The following is a 26,825-nucleotide window of genomic DNA, read 5'->3' as shown; positions in this document are numbered from 1 at the left end:
CTGAATTTTTAAAACCTGAAGATTAAAGGGAAATAAAAAGCTGAATCTCAGTCAACATTTTAACGCTTAGGAGTTCAATCATTTAAAGGTGTCATACATCCTGAGAGAACCAGAACAAACACTGCTTTTGACAGAAAGGAAACTGTGAATCCTAATAGAAATAAAAGAATTTCAAGCCTGCACGAGGCCTGAAAAAGTGAAAGTAATTTATCCCCGGCCTCAGAAGAATTATCATAAACCATCCAAGATAGATACATTTTTTTCTATGTTAAATGACTTTCAGAAAAAGGTTTTCCATAATTTTCCCTAGTAACTCACTGTTGTGTTTAATAATTTCACTGTCAAGAAGCTATTTCTCATTACTGTATCTGACTCATAATTCTACAGTTTCAAATCCATTTCCACATTAGTTTCATCAAGGGTTACTGAATAGCTTCTCTATCCATTGGAAGATAAACTTAACAACGATCATGGCCTCACTTCAGGCTTTCATCCTTTAAATGAAATACAGTCTCTTTGAATTTTAAACAGGGTTGGTCTGTTTCAGTAAAAAGTATCTTTAATTTTCCATGCCTCTTTCTTGCCATAAAACAGCCAATCTGAATGAGACAGGAATATTACCATATGAAAACAGGATGAAGTCTCATTTTTGTATCTCACAATGACAATGTGAATGAAAGAGAAATATTAGGATTGTGAAATGAGCTAAATCTACTTGGTATATGAGCAACCTGGCACTCAAGAAAGAATACTGAAAATTAACCCATATTCTCAAACAAATTATGGCATTCATGCTGAGTTTATCAGCATACAAAAATAGTATTTCATACAGTAACAATGAGGTAAAAATATATACATGTTCCAAATATTACTGAACTAAAAGTACTACTTAAAAAACAAAACTGATTTCAACAATCTCTGGTGCAAATCATTTCTAGAAAAAGTACTGTTGATGCCTACAAGTTAATAGGTACAATGTCACAGGCATACACTAACTCCTAAGTAAGGCTCTCAGCTCAGAATAAAGTAATCTTTATTGGTTTGCATTACTTTACTGTAGTGCTTCTAGCACTATTTTGTGTATATAATTAATTGCAATAGTAATGTTTTCTTCTATTAAATTCAATTGAATGCTTCTATGGTAAATAAAGTGTCAAAGAACATGCACTTCTAAAATCCCTGTCAATGATATTTTGTTGCAGTGGGTATAATGTCTCTTTTTGACATACATAATCTTAAGTCTCATTACAGTAAAAGCTGGCTCAGCCAGAAATCTACGAAGTACAGATCTCTCTCTGAGCTGGCATTTTGATATTTCACTCAAACAATGATTACACATTGTCAAAATAATGATCTTGAGAATCTGTAGGAAAACGGTCAGGACAGAATCAATAAATGATAAAGAAGTTTCACTAGGACTGGGGTTTTGGGGAAAGAATATGAGAAGTGATTGAATCAGAACCTGAAGAACTGGAAGATCCAAGATCAAGAAAAAGGTGCAAGGCAGGCCTGGCAGAGAAATCACATGGACCGAAACACAGAGGTATGTAGGAGCACAGTGGGTCAAGGCCTATAACACTGAGATGACCCACCTGGAATTAACAGAAGTACCCATTCCCTCTGACTGTGATACTACATAGCATTTCAATGCCTTCAACACTGCATACATTTTCAACAAAATGTTATGTCAGAAATGTGTTTCTCTGCATTTCTAACTGTAAATACTTGTCAGTAGAATTAATGCGGTTACTACTGCTCAAATCTTTTAAGTAAATTAATCGTAGAGTTAAGGGGTTAATTCTAATAAAGGAGATGATCTACTATACACTCTATTAGCCTATTCACAAAGGCTACAAAAAAACAAATCACATGCATGTTATTTGTAGCCTCTTAGTAACACAAGCGTTAACCATTATCCTAAGTTTGTGTACAAATTATTTGGCTACGATTTTTAATTCCTCAGAAAAAACCTTGGACTATAAAGGAAAACTGAGGAAATGTTAAAAATTTTAAAAATTAAATACCAGAGAATATTGCTTAGTCAGTATCACATTGAACACTACCTAGGTAGCATTGATTTATCCAGTATATGTACATCATTTAACCAATCTGAAGCTCTGCAGAAAAATATACAACAGATTACTTTATGAAAATGATTAGCATTTGAATAATACTGTGAGTATACTGTGATCTGGAGATAAAGCGTATGTGATATTGTGCACCTTTAAGATTAAAACCAAATACAAACAGAGTCTTTGGTTGGCTTACTTCTCGATCAAGTCCAGCTGCCACTGTGATAATGTCCCCGGTCTCATTGTTGATTGTAAACATGTTGGGTGAAGGGGTGCTTGGAGCCTGAGACAGGATTCTGTACCTCAACATCCCATTGAGAGCATTGGGATCATCAGCATCAATTGCCGTTACAGTCATCACGTATGTTCCTAGAGACAGTACATGGAAAATGAAAGGTTGCCCTTCATTCCAGGGTCCCCAAAAGAGAAGGTATATTTATTGTTTTGATATGTCTTATTTTCACTTTTTAAAAACAAATATTTAAAGTCATTAAGCATTGATTAAAAGTGCTACTCATAAGACCAGTACTTATTTCAAAAAGGATAAAACCTGATCTGGATCCTTGAACGAAAAATTATACAACATACATATTTATAAAATATCCATTTTTCCATAACTTAGAAGATAAATTCACTTTACGATTCCAAAAAGGTTCATTTTAGACCTTAATTTATATAAAATGCAAATAATGGGTAATACAGATACCATTAGAAACATAAGTTATTGCCGCTGATTCTTCCCTCTGTCATCTTTTCTTCCGTTATGCAATCACGTCTAAAATAACATGCTGAGTATGATTCTCCTCAGTGCCTGAGTCACTTTCCGAATGTAGGCTGTGTGCAGAACGTGGTACACTCCATTTTCTCAGGTCATAAAGAACCATTTCATGCATTGCTGTTTTGGTATATTGCATAGAGATTTGGCATTGTGGTTCATTATTTCCTCAGTGATTAAAAGAACATTGTAACCAACTTAGAGGCTTCAATTTATTAGATATTTTGGGAAAGAAATCTTCAAAGCCTCTGTATCAAATTCATTCAAACTAGCTAGACAAACTAATTTAGAAGTAGAGTGAGAAGTAGTTACTGTGTAGAATGGTTTGTTCTGTGGGATCCTTTTAAGAACTGAATTATGAGATGTTTATCTCCAGTCCATCTTCCTTTCGAATATTCAAGTTCAGTTCTACCTTACAGCCTGTTTACATTGGCTATACTCTCTCCATGGTATACCTTGGGTTCTGAATTAACCATACTTTGGTAATATTCAAATCTTGTTTCAGAACTTGTCCCTTTAAACAGTTTATCTGTTTTGATTATGTGTCATTCCTACACTCTTATTTTTTCAAAACCTTCATCGTGTACTTGCTTGTGTGTTTTATATTTCTCTCCCCTACTAGTATTTAAGCTCCGACAGGGCAGGAACTAGCTTGTCACCACTGTATCCACAGTGTCAGAAAAGGGTCTATCACATAGCACATGCTTCATAAACATTTGCTGAATGAATGAAAAAATTATTAGAATAAAAAGGTATGTTTCAGAAGTGTGAGCCAAAATATAGATCACAACACAGTTTAACTCAAGATTCATCACAAATCTTGCCTAGAAGGCTGTTTTCAAACTTATAGAACTACAGGAAATATACTCACAATATGTCTACTTCTAGCAATAGCTGAGAGTCTTTTATTTATGGGTGGCTCATATGGAAATTCATGGTAAAATGTGTCATAAATACAGCTTTAGTGGCTCATTTTAAACAATTTTTGTGAAACTATTCTCGTAACATTTGAAATAATAGAGGAAAAAAAGAAAATAATATTTAAAAATTTCTACATTCCCAAAAGCCCAATGTTTGTTTTCTTTGGAATATTTGTATAAGACTTGTGTTTTAGTAAGGAAATGCTGAATCTGCTTCAGTTTTACTGTATTTTAAAATACTGAAGAAAGCTACTCTGATGATATGACTTAGAAGGAGTCACAGATGGCTGAACTTCCTGCACAGCCCCTGGCCTCCCTCCAGCTGCCCCCACCCTACCCCTACACATCTTTTCTGAAGAGGCACATATATGCACTTGGACCAAGAAAATGTATGCATCTGAGGCATCATTGGTTATATCTATACACTGACTTATGCATAAAGAAGTTGCATAAACTGTGTAGATGACAAAGGTATTATGCAGCACAATTTTAAATGCTGAGGCTTTTAAAAATACAAAACAAAAATACAATAGCTAATTAAATTTCTCTGCACACCATGTCATCTCAGGAAGCTTGGTCAATCGCTTACTTTTACCATCCCTTGACCAACTGATTATCTTGTCCACTGGTTTTCTAGGCCTAAACAGGCCGTTCTAGCCTGGCTATTCTACAGTGACTGAGGTGTGTCATGTTTTTAATACAAAAATCTAAAATCTTAGCCAAATACCACTTGACAACGTTGAGTGGCTTTCCAAAAGAGCTATTTCTAGGCCAGGGCCATTTTCCATTGTGCTGGTTGAAGGGACAGGGTTGCAGGGGACATGATGGCCACCCTGAAAGTAACTGTCCTGTGGAGCTAGAGGGCAGCAATCACAGCTGTTACCAAGCTCCTTCCAGGCTTTAGGTCACACTTCACCACCTAATTCCAGGAACATCAGGTATCTTTAAGGCTTTCCCAATGTGTTTAATTGCTGCTGTGCCTCATACAGTCCCATCTGTACTTTATAAACACAAAGCCTCGTCTATTCTGGACTCACTTTCAAGCTGCACTGTCTGGATCAACTAAAGCAGAATGAAAGGATCCTATGTATTCCACAGGACAGAATCAAATAATATAGTGCATATTTTTTCAAAGGTGGGAAAAATCATCATTGGCAATAAGGAGGATTTTTTTGTTTTGTTTTTCTCTCTTCAGTTTTTCCCTAAGTCACTTTCCTTCTTTCCCAAAAGCATTATCAATAAAAAAAAAGATTCAAAAAGGTTCATACGATTTCTCTATTTCTTGCTCATATAACAGGGCTGGTTATACTATACTTTCCTCAAGCCATCTTCAAATTATTATCTTTACACTTACCAGGCTTTGATCCCTCAGGAACTGTCCCATTCCAAACCTGGTGTAAGAACTCAGGTCTGTTGTCATTCATGTCAATAACATTGATGACAATGTCAATGGGGTTCTCCACTTGATTTCCATTAATATCTACTGCATGTGCCCTCAACTGCAAAAGTAATTAGAAAACAAAACTATTTAACAGATTTATGTCTGTGAGAGGATATATACACAATTATAAGGCTACTAAAATAGCAAGAATAAACTCACAGCTGAAAAACAAAAGCTGTTCTTCCTATCAAAATTGAATTTATGCCAAGTCCGTATAATTAGGATAGATACAGTAGCAAAGAGCCATCATTTTCTATATGCTAGGCATTGTTCTCAGAGCACAATGGATTTTTTTTTTTTTTTGAGACAGAGTCTTTGCTCTGTCACCGAGGCTGGAGTACAATGGCGTGATCTCGGCTCACTGCAACCTCTGCCTCTTGGGTTCAAGAGATTCTCATGCCTCAGCCTCCCAAGTAGCTGGGATTACAGGCACCCACCACCATGCCCTGCTATTTTTTTTTTTTGTATTTTTAGTAAAGAGGGCTTCTGTCTCTACTAACAGAGTAGAGAGTTACTAACAGAGTAACAAACTTTTAGGCAATTTCACTTCTTTCTTTGTTATGTGGACACTATTTGTTTTTCTATTAGGGTATTTATCAATTCTATAAAAACAATAAAATTACTAAAATAAACTAAAAGACTACAGATGCAATTCTTAAAACTCAGTATCAAGGCTTTCAGACCGACATAAGACAAAATGGTAAACTCTGCAGACATTCAGAGGAAGTGTTAACACGTAAGATTTATCAACTGGGTGGAATCTTACATGAAACCGGGCTATCTGCTCACGATCCAGGGGCTTTGTCACTGACAGCTGACCCGAGATGGGGTTGATAATGAAGATACCAGTTGGAGGTTGGTCAGCTCCTGGCCCAGTTACGCTGTACCGCAGTGAAAGATTTTTATCTCTATCAGACCTGATCTGAGGATCAAGAAAACAATCATATTACGTGACAGACTAAATGAGCTCATTACCAGAGATGGGGCACATCACACTTCATGCCCTTTTTCAGCTACAAACTTATACCATCTCTTCCCAGAAAATCAATGAAACTCTCCTAGTGCCTGTTCTTCCTCTGCTTCTTGGTGATGGGCTTCAAAAGAGATGTCATCTATTACCAGGAAGACTGGAGGCAACATTAACACCTAAAAGAAGACTTACTAGGAGCAGGGCAAAAGTTCCAAATCTACAAGTGTCAGTTTTAATTTAAACAATCAAACTCTGTCCTGGGAGTTTCTAGGTTAGATGATTTAACATAGTTAACAGGTGTCCAATTTCATTATAAACATTGTTTACATTCTTGCATTAGTAACAACAAGAATGAATTATCTCTCCATAGTGTGGAATATCCTCAAAACTCTAATACAGTTATGGTTGAGCCTGAATGTCAGATTTCTGTACTTGCATTGTACTAACACTGTTCACTGCAACCAAAGCTTTCCACATCATTTTAAAGTGACACCTGACATTTTCATTTATAATAAAGTACAAAAGAAAGCATTTTAAAATATCTTTTTATATTTTTATGCTTGTAAACATTGTATCATTTATAGGCTCACTGCCTTCTCCCAGTACAACTACTCTCAGGAAAATTAAGTCAATGTATGTGCAGTCACTGGAGACAGAACAGACTATGAAAGGGGATGAAGCGAGGGAGATCCTTATGTATTAGGTACTTCCACTTAATCCATCAATAAAATCTAGTTGTTTTTCTTTTAGGTTAAAGCAAAATTCTCTTTTCTTTCAAACTTCTTTAAAGCAGAAAAAGAAAGAGTATCTTCATTTCAGTTACATTCACTGTTAAACTTAACTATAATGTACATTTGGACGGAATATACAACATAAGTTAAGTGGCTTATTTTTTAAAAAAACTTTCAGTAAGTATGTGTTAGAATGCTAACACATATAATCATATACAGAAACATTTGTATTTTAATAAATGGCAATACAACAACCTTGTCTTACTATCCTTTTGTAATAAACAATGGGTTGTTACGTTTACTAAAGTGCAAAAATATCTGCATTTTTCTTTTTGTAGCTGACAGTATATATCTAGAGTAAATTAAAAAAAGCTTAAGATTTGAAAGCCTATGATTTTACACTGCCCTGGGAATTCTGTTAATGGTATCAGAGGTCATTCTTTTCTTTAAAAACTCTCAAATGCATTTGGTGCTGGCATTTTTAATAACGATGGCCCTTTATTTTTTGTGTGGCCCAAAAACTATCAGTGGAGGGCAAAGATCATCACAGAGAGCCCAGCTTTCAGACAGGGAAGCTTAGGGGTGTGTGCGTTGTGAGGGTAGAAATGGTATGGATGGGAATGTGTCTTGGCTTTAGGGCTTGTGTAGTCACAAACTGAACAACCTTTCTAATCCACAGTGTACAGGACCTACAAAAGAGTTCTGCTTATAAATAATCCGAGAGGTAACAAAGAAAAAGAGAAGTGGCTTTCTCAACATTACAGAAATTCTAAATATACAGAAAAACACTTTTAGTATATGCATGTCATAAACTGTACTTTGTTAAAAAACAAATAGAAATGTTTCTAATATACATTTGCCTCATGCTATGAAGAGTTAAAATTGTGCCACCTTACCCTGACAAGCTCTTGAGGAAAAGGTCCCCTGGAGTTTTCTGGCAAGTTGATTGGAGGGATGACCCAGTCTCTCTTCTGCCTTTGTAGGTGGCCACTGTGCTTACCCAATTGTCTTGGGAATACTATTTCTTCAACTTCTGGTGACTCCTTTACATTAACATATAACAAGACATTCCTGAGTACTAGGAAAAACATTTTCTGAAAGTAAATCAATATTATTGAATACCTGAAAGCATGGGAATCACAGTTTATTATGAACAAAAAACAAGTCTGGAGGCCCTTTTCCCTGGCCCCCTATTAAAATAACAGAAAACACCATAAAAATTTTGGGTTACACTGTATCTGAAAAATTGAATTCTAAACAATTTATTATACAGCACAGCTGTGTAAACTATTTGCAGTTTCTATAAACCTTCTTAGATAGTAGTTAATATTGAGCAAAATTTAATAGTACCCTTTTACATATTTCTCATTAGTTTAAACCACAGTTCAGGTAATGTGCTACTGTACATTAAATTTAGATCTTGATGTGCTAAAACATAATATGAATTCCAAGAGAAGTTTAATACATATTGCTAAGGAATGTCTCAAATATTTATGACCCTATTAAATCCCACAGAATTAATGCTGTAATTATTCTAAACCTATGTCAGCCATGATGGATGCTGTAGATGACCCACTTTGCACATTAGGTATTAATCTCTGCTGGATGTCAACATTTTCTTCTGTTTCTTCCTCTATCTGTAGATATTTTAGCCATTAGCCCTTGCTGCTTCAGTGCAAATATCCAAGCTAGTTTGCTGAAACACAGCAAATCAACAACAAAAGCATCTTTTCACTCCATTAGTTACTGGTTTTGCACTTTCTATTATCCAAATGATATGACTTCCTTGAACAGTTAGTTAATAGATTAACAAATTAACTTTCACATAATAAAACCACAATACTGAAATAAGAGAAAAATGATATATTTTCCTCTGATACATTATTCATGTTTGTGAGTATATTACATTTACAATTAAATACCAGAAATGAATATCTATCTCTCTCAGTATAATAAGTATAAACAAAAGTAGTAGGCATAGTTCCATAGTTCATGGACTTCAGAATATATGGGCGTGTCCCATATTTGTTTTGAATTAACTAAAAAAACTAAAATATTCAGAAAAATAATATTATCATAACTTTACTGAAGTTACTGCATTTTATTTAAAATTTCTAACAGGGACTTATACACAAATTAAGTGCTCAATAAATATTTGTTGAACTGAATGGTACTCTGTTGGAAATTTGTCTCATTTATTTTATCTTGGCTCATAGTAGCTTCCAACAGAGGAGTATATCATTCCTAAAAAGTCAAGGTAATATAAATAATTCAGACCACCCCCCCAATTTGATTATTAAGGGAAAAGACAAAAACCCAATACTCACTGCCAGAAATGTTTTTGTTACTACTTTAAATCTGTAGTACTCATCTAATAAATCTGACTGATGACATCTTGTAAAGAATTGTTTATTTTTTGTTTTATTTAACAGCTTGCAAAGCTTCTAAGCAATTTAAAACAAACTACTTCTAATTTAAATTAAGTTATAAATCTTAAAGTATAAATAAAACTTTAATACACAATTTCTAGTTGCTTAATATATATTTAGTCTAAGTATCTTAAAAGATGAAAAACACAACAAAATACTATTAAAATGACTAAAATTGATATAAATTCAAATAGTGGCCATCCATTAATGTGATCTGAAGCAAAGTATGTATTTAATTCAAACTGTTTAAATCCGATTTTTAACCCATCCTAAAGCCATATTTGGATACTATACCTTCACTGACTCCTCAGTTAAGGTTGGCTTGAGGCTCAATTTTACTGCCACTTGCCATTTTTCTTGGGTCTCTTTGTCCTGGGCATATATCAGGAACTTGGCATGCTCAGAAGAGAGTGGAAAGCTTCTCACAGCATACACCATGCCATCTTCATCCACCTTAAAATCTGCTGGCTCACTGCTCTCATATTGCACTTTTCTTTTTCCATTGCAGTTGCTAAACTTCACTGTAAAAGATAAGAAGTATGTCAGTTATTATAATTATACTACAGAGGCAAAAACAACTAATACTTAAACCCATATCCTGCTTGAGTAAAAGGATAAAATACAGTAGTGTGAACCACAGAAGTTTTATTTTTATTTTATTACATTAAAGGCATTTTCATACTATGAATGCCAGATGGTAGTTCTGAGCTATGGCCTAGCATTTCCTTCTTCCAAAGGTTTCTCCTTCTTTCCATACTTTCCTGGACACTGGGTCCTCAGGAGCACCTGCTTTTCACCCTGACATCTTTTACTGATACTGCCTCCCACTCTATTACAAACTTCTACTCACTCTTCAGTCTCAGGTCTAAAGTCACTCAAAGTACAATGAATAAACCGCTTGTTCTCAGTCTTCATGCAGCAGTCTGAGCTCTGCTACCTCAGTTTCTTAGTCATGTTTGACACTGCCTGGAAGAGGCAGTTCAGGGCAAATGTTCTTAGTTATCTTGCATACCCTGAACACTTTCTGGCACATAGTCTTAATAAATAATTTCTGAACAAATGCTTACACAAAGAACACAATGCATTTATTAATGCTGAATGCCTACTACGCTCTAGAATTATAAGACCTTATGGCAATTAATAGGTGAATAAGTTGCAAATTTCTATTCCTTCTAGTGCTTACGATAACTGTATTAAGCAATAACATATTTACAAATTTTAAAACAAATGAAAATAAAAGTGTATCCCAAAAGAAATTTTAAATTAAAAAAGTGATGAAAAGAGTATAAGAATTCAATAAGGTTCAGTGTTTAATCTCTATCATAATGCAAGCACTTCATACTTGAAAAAAACAAAAAAACAACTAGTGCTTTCTTAAATGCTATGGCAGCTTATGTCTCCACAGGTAATAAAACAAAAATTAAACCATGAACTTGTATAGAACTAGACATATTCATGATATAACAAAATAATAAAAATATTCTCTAAGGAAGATTATTTCCTTTTAAGTCCTTGTTTCTTCTGAAGAAAAATTCAATAGGAATAGCAAGTAAAGGGATCAAATAAAAAGCGATTTTTTAATTTCTGTAAACACCTGATGTTATGTTCTGGCTATAATTACATGGGATACTCTTTGGAATGTAATTAAAAGGGACATATTACAAAATATAATCAAATACACCCTGAACATTTCTTGAGGATCTAAGTAACTTAAAAATATAAGTAACTTAAAGAGTTTATGAACCCCCACTGCACATAAGAGCTGCTGACAGTTCTTTTGCTGTCATTAGTATAAATTCACTAAGACGTGTACACAGCCACAGCCAAGTAACAGGCATGCTTATTTCCCTTAGTAACCATAAAATTCTTGATAGAAGTCATAAAATACTTTAACTACTGAATATATTATTTTCCATATAATGCCATCTATATCAGCTTTCATATTTCAATCATTTCAAAGTGAAAATAAAAGTTACATCTCAAGCTAAATAATGTTAAGTCAAAATGTTTGCCTTTGGAATAGAAGTATCCCAACAGATATTTAATTACTCCATCTTCCATGCCTCATGATTTAAAAGTAAAAAATGGGAATCTTTTCTACAAAACAATGCCATCTACTGCTCATCTTTCATTAATGACAAAAAATGAAAAGTGAAATTGTTGTTTGGAATCCTGATGAGAAATCAAAAAGAGACTTTTGCCATCTTTTTGTATAAAAAGAACCTTTTTATATCACAAGAGGAATTCATGGTACTTAAAAACATAATCTGGCCAGGCACAGTGACTCACTCCTGCAATCCCAGTACTTTGGGAGGCTGAAGCGGGTGGATCTGAAGTCAGGAGTTCGAGACCAGCTTGACCAACATGAAGAAACCCCGTCTCTACTAAAAATACGAAAAAATTAGCCAGGCATGGTGGCATATGCCTGTAATGCCAGCTATTTGGGGGGCTGAGGCAAGAGAATCTCATGAACCTGGGGGGTGGAGGTTGTAGTGAGCCAAGATCGTGCCATTGTACTCCAGCCTGGGCAACAAGAGCAAAATTCTGTTTTAAAAAAAAAGAAAAAGTAAAAAGAAAAACATAATCTGGATCAGAAAAACTACAAACTCTTCCCCACACTTTTTTGTTAACTATGATCACTCTAGTATTGTCATCCATAAACACCTGGACTGTTACATATGCCTCCTGGGTAGTCTTCCCAGTTCCTGGTCATGGCACACCCACTGTTAGACTAGATACATGCTATGATTTTCTCCTCCCTGCTTAAAATCTGTAACATTATACATACATTACATCTTTAACTTAAGAGTACAATGCTCTCTTAGTTCTTGGTCACCTGGTCTCTTCAATTTTACTTACACCACTTTCTAAAACATATACTGCCTGGTGAGAGAGGTTTCCAGTCATCCCCCACCTCGTGCTGCCCAACCCCACAGGCTCATCATCTCATCTGGGATACTGTCCCATTTTCCATATCAAAGCCCTAGAGCCAGGCCATCATTGTTGCAGAAGAGTCTACCATGATGCTTTTCACAAGATTTCAGCCTATGCCCTCATTTGGAACTGCTCTAAATTTTTTATTTTTTGTACTTCCTGTCCACTGAAACACACTGATACTTTATTTTTATAAGTTATAATAATAGTTATTAATAATTTCTTATGAGTACATCTTCTCTCATTAAGCAGACTATAAACTCACTTGGGCTAATGAGAGTTAAGTCTTTGTTCTTTTGTTTCTGATGACACTTGACAGCAACAGGGACAGTATAAGTGCTCCTTAAGTATCCATTAATATTTTACAACTTTTTCAAAAACTAGGAAACAGACTGGATACTTAAAAGTACACACAGCCTACTATAGTAATATCTTAGCAACAAAAACAAATAAACAAAACCCAGGGACTTCAAAAATTCAACTTTTTATTAGATTGTTGGTAACAGAAGAAAATGAATTAATGCTTGCAGAATGCCAGGCACTAAAAAAGACACTTATGATTATGTCACATATGTTAACTTTAAAAATGACTCGAGGTAGGAAACACTGTTTCTGTCCTACAGATGAGGACAAAAACTTCAAGTCATCTATGCCCATGGCTGTTTGATTCCTGTTTACTTCCATACAAAAGTGCAAAAGAATCTAAACTCGTTAAGTCATTGAAATCTAAAGCTTTAATATAAAACAATAAAATTAATGAAATGAGAGAAAGCTCTGAAAACACATCTGAATATAATAATGCCAAATTTAGATCTCTGAGAGTTCCACAGTAAATAGAATATTAAAAAGAAATTCTTTTTCTCTGTCTATTGAGATGATCACGTGATTTGTTTTTAATTCTGTTTATATAGCATATCAAACTTACTGACTTGCAGGTGTTAAACCATCCCTGCATCTCTGGTATGAAACACACTTGATGATGGTGGATTATATTTCTGATAATGCCATTGTATTCTGTTAGCTAGTATTTTATAGAGGATTTTTAGATCTATGTTCATCAGTGATATGGTCGGTTGTTTTCTTTTTTCTTTCTTTTTTTTTGTTATATCCCTTCCTGGTTAGAGTGATACTGGCTTCACAGAATGATTTAGTGAGGATTCCCTCTTTCCCTTTCTTGTGGAACAGTATCAATAGAATTGGTACCAATTATTTGAATGTCTGATAAAATTCAACTGTGAATCCATCTGGTCCTTGACTTTTTTTTCTTGGTAATTTTAAAATTACCACTTCAATCTAGCTTTTTGTTACTGATCTGTTCAGAGTTTCTACTTCTTCTTGGTTTAATCTAGGAGGGTCGTACATTTCCAGAAATTTATCCATCTCCTGTATATTTTCTAGTTTATGTGTATAAAAGTGTTCACAGTAGCCCTGAATGATATTTGGTACTTCTGTGGTACTGGGTGTAACATATCCTGTTTTGTTTCTACTTGAGCTTATTTGGATATTCTCCTTTTCTTGGTTAATCTCACTAATGGTCTATCAATTTTATTTATCTTTGAAAGAACTAGCTTTTTGTTTCATTTATCTTTTGTATGTTTTCTTTTGTATGTTTTCTTTTGTTTCAACTTCATATAGAGTTATACTCTGATCTTGGTTATTTCTTTTCTTCTGCTGGGTTTGTGTTGGTTTGTCCTTGTTTCTCTAGCTCCTTAATGTGTGACTTTAAAAATCCAGCATCCCTTTATAATTAAAACCCTCAGCAAAATTGGCATAGAAGGTACATACCTTGAGGTAATTAAAGCCATCTATGACAAACCCAAAGCTAACATTAGACTGAATGAAGAAAAGTTGAAAGCATTTCCGCTGAGAGCTGGAACAGGACAAGGATGTTCACTTTTACCACTTCTATTTGACACAGTACTGGAAGTCCTAGCCAAAGCAATAATACAAGAGAAAGAAATAAAGACCATCCAAATTGGTAAAGAGGAAGTCAAACTATCTGTTTTCTGATGACATGACTGTATACCTAGAAAACCATAAAGACTCATCCCAAAAGCCCCTAGAACTGGTAAATTCAGCAATGTTTCAGGATACAAAATTAATGTACAGAAAGAAAGAGAGTGAGAGTGAGTGCAAGAGAGCGAGAAAGCGAGAGTGAGAGAGTGAGAGAGAGAGAGAGAGAGAGAGAGAGACAGAGACAGAGATTGATTCTTAAGCCAGAGTATTCCCTAAATGTCCTACAAAGAGCACTAGCCGGAGATCCCTCAGGTGGGATAAGGGTGTGATAGACAGAAGAAAGGATTCTTAAGTCACTGGCACTTGTTCTATTAATGTTGTACTATTACCTATTTGGATTCAGGTGTCATAGTGTTTCAGGGAGGGAAAGAAAGCAGCCTTTGCAAAAAATGCATTTGCAAAAAGTGACTTACTCTACATCGTGTGAATGAGAAGAGGATAAAACACTTTGAAGGAAATTGTATAAAGGTGAGTCATTTAAAGCCAAATAGTTTTTCTATCATCTCTGCCCCTAACCTAGGACCAATATGAATTTGTTTAATATATCTGTTATTACAATTTTCTGGGTTTTAAAAATAGGTGCAAATTCTCATTTGCTCAAGTATTAAAATACACAAAATCTTTTGGCATTATTCAGGCTCTATGGAATGTGTTGTATTACATCATTCCCTTTGCACATTTAACCAGTTGGGTCAATATCTTAGATAAATTGAAGTCAACTAAAAAGTTCTCCTTCATGAGATATTAGTCCTGATTTGATCCTGTGGTTGTGAAGCAATCCATGTATGGCACCTGGCTCATTACATGCTTCAATGTGAATCATGTGAATCCTATTTATCACCCAGTGGTCAAGGTTTATTGCCTGTTATCTGGTTCACCTATGACTTAGATGCAGCTAGGACCATCTTCTTGATTTTGACAAGATTCACCTCTGCTCTAGGAACAAACACTAAAACTTACTCAGGTTGTTTATTTTACAGAAACTTATAAGTTAATAGGAAAAAAGTGGAAAACTGTTAAGTTATAGAATCTTAGATATACCAGTAATATATATGTAATTTATAAATTATATGTTTTTAGTTCACAGCCTTTCAAAAAGACTTTCAGGCTTAAAAATAAAAATAGTACACAGAAACGACATGGAAAGGAGAAGATACACAGATGCAGACTTCAATTTTAAAAATTAGATTCAAAAATTAAACTTTGATGATGAAAATAAGGCAAATATCACGGACATTTGACTGTTGTAAGGAGAAATACATAGTCCACTGGAGTCTGCTTCTGTTATTAAAACACTTTCCTTATGAATGGCAGGTTCAGAACCCTGAGTAACATAATAAACAAAATTTTCAACTTTTATTTTTCAAAATATGAAGTTTTATCATTTTTAATATATGTGCTTTCAAGAAGAGATGATGAAAAATTTATCTTAAAATACATGCTTAGCAGTGAAACTATTCTGTCTGATACTCTGAAGGTAGATACATAAAACTATGTTTTTGGCAAAATCCATAGAGCTGTGTAACACAAAGAATGAGCCCTATTGCCAACTAGAAACTTTAGTTATAATAATGCATCATTTGTATTAACAAATATAACAAATTGTTAACAAATACACTACACTTTTTTAGTCAGTTGTAACAAATATACTACATTAATGCAGGATGTTACCAACAGGGGAACACAGGACTGGGAGAGATATATGAAACTCTGTATTTCTGCTAATATAAAACTGGTCTAAGAAGTAAAGTTTATTAAATTAAAAAAGTGTAAGATTTTGGCCGAGTATGGTGGCTCATGCCTGTCATCCCAGCACTTCAGGAGGCCTAGGCAGGTGGATCACGAGGTCAAGAGATCAAGACCATCCTGGCCAACATGGTGAAACCCATCTCTACTTTAAAAATACAAAAATTAGCTGGGTGTGGTGATACACCCTTGTTGTCCCAGCTATTCAGGAGGCTGAGGCAGCAGACTCGCTTGAACCCGGGAGGCAGAGGTTGCAGGGAGCTGAGATTGTGCCACTGCACTCCAGCCTGGCAATGGAGTGAGACTCTGTTTCAAAAAAAAAAAAAAAAAAGTGTAACATTTCTCACAGATGATGGTCAAACATGCTACTTATCAGATATATCTTAAAGGAATGGACAGTTGTCTAGCTGTCATTATCTTCAATCTCTCACAAACGTGACTTTCATTGAATTGCCTCAAGCTGCTATTAGTCAAAGATGGATAATATCAAAGATCAAAAATTTTATGTAACTATCCCAAGTATAAAGATACTGAGTTGGTATTTAATGAAAGTTATGCTATTTTAACAGATACATGTAAATAGTCAAAATTTTATTTCAAAAATAATTTTGAAATTTGGCTTGAAATCTTTTCCTCAAAGAACAATGTTCCTTTCATCAACATTAAATTTGCTTATGCTCAGATGATCTCAAGTAGAAACTCCAGAATATCATAACACAGGAAAAACAAAAACACATTTCCTTAGACAACTGAAAGAGCAGGCTTGATTCTGGATTAATTAAGTCTATACACAATTAAATGAGTATGGCAAAAGAATCACACTATTAAACAACAAATTTATTATTATAGATATTGCAAAGTTTATATATGTAAGATGTAGTTACTGTGTTCTAGCCCACATAAAACTGTGTGAACATGATTTACATAAAATTAATTACCAGGGAAATAATTATTTTAAAGAATTTTTTTTACCCTAAAGGCAATACCAGAAAATGATGTTAACCATAAAACCATAATATCCTTATAAAATATTAACAGGAAACCACAGATCTTATATATTAAATGTATTAGCAGTTAATAGCACTACATAAACTAAATGAATGAAAATGTGCAAATACTCACATATGGTTTATAATTTTTGCTCAAGTAAAACATTCTATCATGTTTAGAAACAATTATATGAGAACACTAAAATATTTTCATTTCTAAACATACCTTTGACTTTTTTCCATATTAATTGCTGTTTTCAAAGGCATTGGGAAAAGAGAAACAGTTTCACATTGTCAATCGCAGAGCAATATTTATTAAATGAATGAGATTTCAATTAACAAAGGCATTAGGAGGGAGGAAGGTAGGGAGAAACTGTCTCAACAGTGTATTTCACAGTGGTTTTACTTACAGATTCCAAAGAAGAATGGTAACCCCATAAGAAATTTGCTCATAAATCTGCTTAGGTATCATTTTGCCAAAATAGTTCTTTTCTAAATTTTATACAGGAAAGATTTTTTTTTCTAAAATAATTTAGGTGTCTTTTCAGGGCTTACCAATCCTTTTCACACATGTACAATGGGATAACTTGAAAGATAGCTTGAGAATGTCTATGCAGCCCTTGGTGAAAAAACATTATTCCATTTTCCTTATGGCATGTAATTATGATAAGAAAACAAATATAGTATTTAGGGAATATATAAACTTTTTAACATTTGTAAAATTTCCAACATATATTTTAAATCTTTAATGATAAATTTGACCTTGTGTTCATAAAATATCTTTGTATGTTTTCTGATTGAAACATCAAATTCTTAATTACCATCAATGAAAACTTTATTCACAAGAGTTAGTGGGAGCAAAGGACAGTATAATATTTTTATTAAATTTCATGTCCTTTCTTTACAAGGACAAATGTAATGTAGAAAGTCCTTGTCGAAATGTAAAGGTTTATCAAAATTGTTCCTATTAAGTACTTTAAAATAATGAGTTTCAAACATTCACAGGGATTGCACTAATAGTTCTAATATCATTTTTTAGGTTTTCAGTATAACACCAATAACACATTACAAGTGAATTATTTTTATCTTTTTTTGAAAGTTTAATTTTTGCTTCATATCTATAAACTCTGTGTGTATAATATTTTTATACGGTCTTTGCAATTTTCAATTAAGTTCATTCAGGTGCTCCAAAATGTCTAGTAAGCAAACTATTTTTTTTCAAGTGAATAACTCTCCTTCAACAAATCTATAGAGAGTAACATTCAAACACACAATACATTTTTTTAAATTAACTCTTGAAAAAAGGTATCCTTTTGGACAGTTTGTGTACATATTGGCAAATATCAGGAAATGTGATAATCTAATCCCTTATCTTTGAATAAAGCTGTAGCCATTTATTTAGATTCATCTTTTCATACGACTTTATGAGAAATTAAGATTTATGAGCAAACTTTTATGTCCAAGAGCTGCTATGTGAGTAAAACTCACCTCAGATTAAAATCTTGATGTTTACACCTTCAAATCGTTCACAGTCTTTATAGCTTCACGCCACCAGGGCCAGAGCATTAGCCTCATATATGAATATGAATTATTTTATTTTAAGACAGAGTCTCGCTTTGATCCCAGGCTGGAATGCAGTGGGGTGATCTTGGCTTACTGCAACCTTAGCCTGCCAGGCTCAAGTGATTCTCTTGCTTCAGCCTCCCCAGTAGCTGGGACTACAAGCATGCACTACCACATACAGCTAATTTTTGTTATTTTTTAGTAAAAACCGAGTTTTATCATGTTGGCTAGGGTGGTCTCAAACTCCTGGGTTCAAGTGATCCCCCTGCCTTGGCCTCCCAAAATGTTGGGATTACAGGCCAATTGCACCTGGCCAATATAAATCTTTTAAAACAGGAAATACGAATATTTATTTGCCTCCTTGCATACATAATCTACAGAAGTTTGTTTTGATTTTTTTCAGAATGATCTTCAAGTAGTCTAGTCTATTAATAAGCAAATGTTAATATCTTAACGTCATCAATATACAGTAACTTTTTAAATTTAATAATCTGTTTGATTAATGTTGTCACTATGATGTGTGACATGCCATCACTGCCTGATCGTGTTATGCAAACAGGCCTCCTTTTCTATTTCTTCTGCTTCATTAATTTCCATTCTACTGCTGAGAGTGAACATATAGGCTGGTAAAGTAAGAAATTCCCATAAGTGGGATGTATTTTTGCTTAAAGTATTACATGTGAAACCTTGTAAAAGATGGCTTTTAAAGCTTTATCATATGGTGCTGTATTTAATCTCATAAAGAAACATTCTTACTTTTTGTGTAAGAGAATTCAAAACTATGTATGTCTAAGACGGCTGTTTAGGGGTAGAATGCCCACAAAAATGTATCATGTAAGTAGCTTCACTTGATCACGTCTACATGAAAATAAAATGTTCACTCCGTATGTGAGAATAATTACAATGGCACATGTATGCCAATTTAAGAGAACCATCATTATATTGCCCAATTAGCCTAATAATTTGGGAGGTGGATTCTAGTGATATTGAGAGGTTTTCAGCATTTATTCTCAAATTATCCTTTGTGTTGAGAAAATAAACATATGTAGAAATGAAATCTAAAGACAAAAGAGACTGCAGGCATGTATAAATCTAGAAAATCTATTTGTTAATAATATAAAGTATAATATGTATTTAAAATACATAGTTAAGACTATCTGCATTTTAAATGCTTTAAACTAAAGCATATAAAAAACTTCAAAATCAAACATACAATGATCTAAATTAGAATTTAATTTAGCCGGGCGTGGTGGCTCAAGCCTGTAATCCCAGCACTTTGGGAGGCCGAGGCAGGTGGATCACAAGGTCAAGAGATCAAGACCATCCTGGTCAACATGGTGAAACCTCGTCTCTACTAAAAATACAAACAATTAGCTGGGCATCGTGGCGCATGCCTGTAATCCCAGCTACGCAGGAGGTTGAGGCAGGAGAATTGCCTGAACTCAGGAGGCGGAGGTTGCAGTGAGCCGAGATCGCGCCATTGCACTCCAGCCTGGGTAACAAGAGCGAAACTCCGTCTCAAAAAAAAAAAAAAAAAAAAAAAAAGAATTTAATTTAATAATTAAAAGTTAAAAAATATACACAATATAATCACTTTCTGCATTCCTACATAACCAAAATATATTTTGAAAACAATCAATTTCTGGAACTTACTGTCCTCTTTAGTAATTAGTATCAAGAGAAATCAACTAATTTAATTGAAAGGAGTTTCTAAAAATGCATATGTTAAATATAATATAAACACAATTCTAAAATGCGCAAAGTTAATTATTGATTTCCATCAATAATAAGACTTTTGACTAATTGTTAACCTTGAAATCCAATCAGAAGGAAAAAAGAAAGCAAAGAAAGAGTAAGAAGAAAGGAAAGACAGAATAGGCAATTAAGAAAATTAACAAAATTAATAATTTTCTGATACCACACAAAAACAATACACGATAAAATTTACATACTATTTTAGAAGCAAATCATATGCAAATTAAAATGAAAGATAAAATCAATACTTGCACAAAATCTTCATTGAGGATAAACACATCGGTATTAAAATTGTGATAAGATTAACTTAAGAATTTTGGTGGGAAATTTGGGAAATTTTGCGGTGGTTGCTCCATGAGCAAGTTCTTGGTCAGGGAGATGATCTGGGAAAGTGTTATGTGGGAAACCTCTCTTGCAATGGGTCTACCCAAGTCTTATTCAGAAAAATAATAGAAAATAATAGGCTGTGTGTGGTGGCTCATGCTTGTAATCCTAGCACACTGAGAGGCGGAGGCAGGCAGACTGCCTCAACTCAGGAGTTCAAGACCAGCCTGGGCAACACAATGAAATCCCATCTCTACTAAAACACAAAAAAATCAGCCATATGTGGCAGCGTACACTTGCACTCCCAGCTACTTGGGAGGCTGAGACAGGGGGAATTGCTTAAATCCGGGAGGCAGAGGTTGCACTGAGCCGAGATTGCTCCACTGCACTCCAGTCTGGGCAACAGAGCGAGACTCTGTTTCCAAAAAAAAAGAAAAAAGGAAAATAATAAAATAATAAGTGTTTGCAATTGCAGGAAGTTTGCAGAGCAAGCCATAAGATTATTCAAATTTTATTTTTATTTTTACTAATTTTTAATTGACAAATAATAATTATATACACTTACAGGGTATGGTGTGATGTTTTGATGCATGTACATGTACCACAGTATCAAATCAGGGTAATTACCATAGCCATCACTTTCAGTATCAGTTACACAGGAAGAATACGTTTTGTGGTTTTATTACAGCATAGGGTAATTATAGCAAATAACAACGTAGTATATATTTAGTAGTGCATATGAGATTTTGACTATTATCCCTTCAAATATTATCTTAACTGTTTTTATCTGTTTTATTGTAAAAAGTCTTCATATTTTTAATATTATAAAAAGCCCAAGGGCACATGAATTCTAATTTGATGGGATCATTTCTACGTTGCCTAGTTAGTATCTTAATCATTCATGGGGGCATGGATTCTAGTGGCTATGAAGTCACTAGACATCATTGACCAATAACTGTTGTGGGCCAATCAACAGCTTTATCAAAAGCTAGAAACCAGAATTTATCTGTGAAACTTTAAATCGTAGAGAAGAGGCCAAATTCTGGTTGGCCTGGTCTAGTCTTCAGCCATGCTTTGTTTGAGCCATGTAGCATTTCAACAAAATAATTTCATTCTTTTTTACTTTAGTAAAATAATAATTTTTACTTTAGTAAAAATAATTTCATTCTCTTTTACTTTAGTTTTACCTAGTGATAAAACTAAGGCACTGATTTGCTCCTAAAATGAGACCACTGAAGTTCTAACCAAAATATTTTCCCACTATTATCCTTTTACTTTCCATTACCAAACTCTACTTCTAGTCTAGCAAAAGTGTAAAGGCTATTTGGACCAAAACATAATGGTGGCTTGAATAGGCTGAGAAATCTTGGTTCATGTCTTTTGAACATGACAGTAGAGGTGAGGAGTAGGTATAATTATAGTCAGCCTTCCAGGGATCATACCACAATGACAGAGGTAGCAAGCAAGGTAGGCAAGCCAAATCCTTGTTAGAACATCCATAACCTGACATCAGCACTACTGTCCTAGAGATCATCCTCTTGATACCTGGGAATTATTCTCGCAGAACAAGGAACTACCTGCTGATAGCCTGGAGGGCAAATGCTGCCCAACAGAAATACGATGTGAGCCATGTATGTTATTTTACCAATTCTAGCAGCCACTGTAAAACTAAAAAACGGTTACAGTGAGTATCTGTAGCATACCTGTATCCCATTCATGGCATTCTAGCTGAGAAACATGGATCTACTTGCCACGCTGCTGAAATATTAAGCCTAATATAAGTATTATTGATGCTCAGAAGATCTTCAGTTTTTCTCCCCCTCCTAGATATTCAGAAAGGTGACACTTCTCATCTCCCTTGACCTTAAGCATGACCATATAGTCAACACAATCAGCAGGTGGAAGGGATACATTCCATTTTACAGCAGAAGCATTTAAAAGGTGATGCCCTCTTCCCCTGCAGTGGTAATTATGAAAGAACACGTCAGCTGGAGGTAATATGAGATCAAGCCCACAGGATGAGTGAACCACTCCCACGCAGAGTTGCCCCAAGAGTCATCCACACCTACAATGGACTTAGCATGAATGGGATATCAGTTTTTGTGTCAAACACAGAAAACTGGTAGTCACTGTTAGTGTAGCACATCCTAGCCCATCATGTCTAACAAGACCTCAACTTGAGTGACCTACAAGATGACAGTAAAATTAGGATGAAAAGTCTATAAAAATAAATCAGAATCAAACTTATTGCAGGTTAAGTTCATAAAACTTTTTCTGTTACTAAAAGTATTGATATTTCCCTACCAAAAAAGTTTTTATTATAATGTTCCCCAAAATATGAAGTATACTGGAAGCTGCTATTTCATTTCCTTTCCAGGAAAAGTCATGTCATATTTAACTAACATATACAAGTTGCCACAAATAAAAGAAAAAAAATAATGTGCTGTGATATTCTTCTTTAATACAAAACTGAAAAAAAAAATCAAAACAGCAGTAGGGATGATATAGAAAAATGATTATGAACTCAAAAATATATAATTTCGCTTTTGAGCAGTCTTGTAATGCTATATATACAATTTTATATATTAAACTACAGGGAAAGCAGCAAGATTACTGCATTCTCCGTTGTATACATTCTAATAACTCAAAAGTTTTTAAGCTGTTCTTCATTTCATTGATATTCTTCCTCCAGGCATCTCTATGCCATGAAATTCAATGAAAACACTTTCTTTAGACAGAAGCCAGCTAAAAATATATAAAATTATCAGTGCTTAGGCAGAATTATTCTTTTTTTTTTTTTTGCAGATTGTACCCATTAACAAATTACATTGAAATATCACTACCTCTAATTAAATTTATCTTTCAGAGTACAGGTGGTGTAGAAGCTCCCTTTCCCCAACTGTATCATTAATAGTCTCTGAAATTTGATGTAATTTAGTTAGCTTCACATTTCTGGCTACTGATGTCAACCAAGAAAGAAATCTAATTCCTAATTTTTGTAACAGGTTTTTGTTAACTTTGAGAGAAAAAGAAGAGTTTCAACATAAATTTTACTGAAAACAAAAATTTTGCTAATTGGCATTTTCGAAGATACCACCCTAAAAGCAAAAGAAAAAAAAAAAAAAGCTAAACTAAATTAACCCTATTTCTCAATGAATGTCCACAATGTGGCCTCAAAATGTGCTACAGAAACCATTAAGAACTAATATGTTCCCTGAGAAACCAACTTACTAAGATACAGGTAGACCAAGCAATAAAAGGACATTACTATTTTGTGATACTTGAATTGAAAAAAAAGAGATTCAGAGAACATGATGTGCATTAAGCAACTAGCCTCACTGGTATGATGTGATATCACACCAACTAAAATTAAAGTCCGTTGGGCTATCAAACTACTAAACCCCACATCATTTGCTGACAGTAAAGATACAAAACAAACAAAAGGGTAAGATTTCATCCTAAACATTTAACACAATATAAGAAGTACTTATTCTTTAGGAGCAAAAGGTCATGATCATACATGAAGAAATTAAATATATGTATATATAAAACCGTTATTGAAAATTTAACATAATATATATGTTTAACATAATATATATAAACTGATAGTTTAAAAGATGAATTCCCAATATTTACTTCAAATCCACCAAAAAAAATATATCAGATCACCAGCTGCTGAACAAAACTTTGTTAAGTTGAAAGTTGGACTATTCAGAGAAAGTAAACTATAAAAATTTAATGAAAGCAATACCCAAAGCCCATTATTTCTCAAAGTTACCTACATTTTCTGAACATTAGCAACCTGATATGTATTAAGTATTTAACATATACAGAATTCCATGAAAATTTCAGCAATATTACTATTCTTTCAGAAAGGCAATGAAGATATTCAAAGTAATGACATGAAATCTTTAAGCTGCCAACAGAATTTAAGTACTAAAAGCCGTCAATAAATTCTAACATACATTCACTGATGCCTTCCTATTTAAAAAATATTATCTTGTAGCCAGGAAAAAAAACCATGGCTTCCCAATGTATCTTTTTATGATTATCTCAGTTCACTACTTCTTTCTAACTTTTCAAAGAATTATTGCATAAACCCTAGAAGCTGCTCTAGTAGGGAAGGTATTCTTCTGACAATCTAAAGGGACAGTATTTCTCAGACCGAGTTCAACACACAGAGCCACAAAGAAAACAATTGCAAGTAGTCTATGGCACATGATAAAAAGTAGATTCCATTTTGAACATATTAACATAACAATAATACAAGGCAATTTAAAGTTTACTTAATTTTATATACATGTATAAATGCTTGAGTTTGGGTAAGACTCTTAAAATGCCAGTTATGTATTTAGAAATTACATTTTATGCATACTGAATTTTTATTAGTGTCCACAACTGCAGTCATGTCAAAATGCCATCACTTGTTTAATCCTCTTGAAAAATGTTCCTTCTCTGTATTATAGCCTGAAATGAACATCTACCTCTGTGAACACACCAACTCAGCAATCTGAATAGTTGCTGCTTCAACGAATAATAATAACCCCTATTCTCATTAATGGGCTGACATTTCCTCTTGGAGAAATGATTACATTTCTATTTCACCATTCTCATTAATTATACCAAAGTGAATAGGATTAATTGCCGTACACTGTAACAGGATGGCCATCTCAGGTATGCCCCAGCTCCACATCACGTGTTTTATCTGGAAAACATCTTAGGTGCACAACTGCTTTTGGATTCTGCCTAGGAGAATTAATCGCAGGCATACCCCTCCCGAATGCGACTAAGCACTCCTAGTACAGCTGTCAGGTGTACTTGTAAAGGGTCAAGGTATTTTTTAATTTTTCAGAGGTAAAGAATTTCCACATTTAATTCTCCCTGTGTAAATACATAAACATGTATTAAAGGATTTCCATTACATTAACTAAGATGATGTCCAGGCAAGTATCCTGTGCACGTATTATTTGCTCCCCATTTACATTTCTCAATCTGTATGTATTAGCTACAACAAATTGAGTTAGGCCAAAATAATATCCTTATCCTGTCCTGATAAATAGATGCAATAAGCAGACTAGTTTGAATTATATCCTTTTGCCTAAAAGCCCTGGCAACATTAATGTTTCAGGATAATATATTAAAAATCCAATTTTTTTTGAAAACTAACTTACAGTAGATATTTGACTTCCATAAGCATAAAAGTGAAGAAAAACAAAAGATGTGAATAATTGGGACAATGACAGAAAAAAACACACACCTAAACAGAAATGATGAAAAATCTATTAAGCATGAAGCTTTTGTCTGAAAGCTGACTTTTTAAAATATAGAGATATAAAACCAAGGACATATAGAATTGAGGTATGAAGACTTCTGGAGAGCATGGCATGGCACAATAGGTCCACATTTCTGAAGTATCACCTGTTCAAATGCATCGCAATAATAATCAGATATAAAAGGAAAAACAAACAGTAACAACAACAAAACCCGGTCAGGATCAGAAACAAGACAGTGGACCATAAATGAACCAGTATAAATTGCTGTCTGTATAGGAAACAAGTAGAGGGCAAGTGGAAGTTCAGCCTTTGCAGGGCAAAGGAACGTGAAGGTGACAAGAAGCTGGTAGAGCAGCTAGGGTGCCACTTGACTCCAAGGAATGGGGCTGAGGCTGGGTTTGTGCAAGGGCAGAATGAGAGAGAGATGAAAACAGTAATCTCATGCACAGTGGGCCTGAAATCTAGTGCTTAGGAAAGACAACAAAAATCAATAATCAGAATCTAACACACTGCAAAGGAAATTAATTCCATGTGGGACTCTTCTGGTTTCCCCCATCCTACTGATCCCTCCCTCTCTGTCTCCGTCAGTGCCTTAGGGCTTAGCTCAGGACCTTCTCTGATCCACATTGTCATCCTACGTAATTTCAACCAATCTTAAGGTTTTAAAAACCACCTGTGCCAAGATGAATCTTGAATATTTAGGTCTAAACTTTGACCATTCCACTGAGATCTAGACTCCTACCTCTAACTGCCTGCTTGACATCTCCACTTGGAAATCTAAAAAGCAACTCAACTATACAGATGTGAAAGCCAACTCTGGGTTCACCACCTTTCTGTACAACCAACTCCATTTAGTTTCTACCCTCCACTGAAATGCTCAGACTACA

The 26,825-nt window shown here is 34.3% G+C and overlaps 1 protein-coding gene across 1 annotated transcript in view; it reads right to left on the bottom strand.

Moving 5' to 3' along the window:
* CDH2 (cadherin 2) overlaps window positions 1–26,825 on the bottom strand; it is a 229,986-nt gene that overhangs the window by 49,549 nt on the left and 153,612 nt on the right. Inside the window, exons 3-7 of the mRNA XM_074383650.1 lie at window positions 9,633–9,859; window positions 7,806–7,952; window positions 5,975–6,130; window positions 5,122–5,266; window positions 2,269–2,441 (exon numbers count right to left, since the gene is read on the bottom strand). Of these exons, the coding sequence (XP_074239751.1) occupies window positions 2,269–2,441; window positions 5,122–5,266; window positions 5,975–6,130; window positions 7,806–7,952; window positions 9,633–9,859 (848 nt within the window). The remainder of the gene's footprint in view (window positions 1–2,268; window positions 2,442–5,121; window positions 5,267–5,974; window positions 6,131–7,805; window positions 7,953–9,632; window positions 9,860–26,825) is intronic.

The sequence above is a fragment of the Saimiri boliviensis genome, chromosome 13 (assembly GCF_048565385.1).
Source record: "Saimiri boliviensis isolate mSaiBol1 chromosome 13, mSaiBol1.pri, whole genome shotgun sequence".
In the NCBI taxonomy this organism is placed as follows: domain Eukaryota; kingdom Metazoa; phylum Chordata; class Mammalia; order Primates; family Cebidae; genus Saimiri; species Saimiri boliviensis.
Note: the sequence above shows the minus strand (reverse complement) of the source record. Positions and strands in the feature narration are given on the sequence as shown.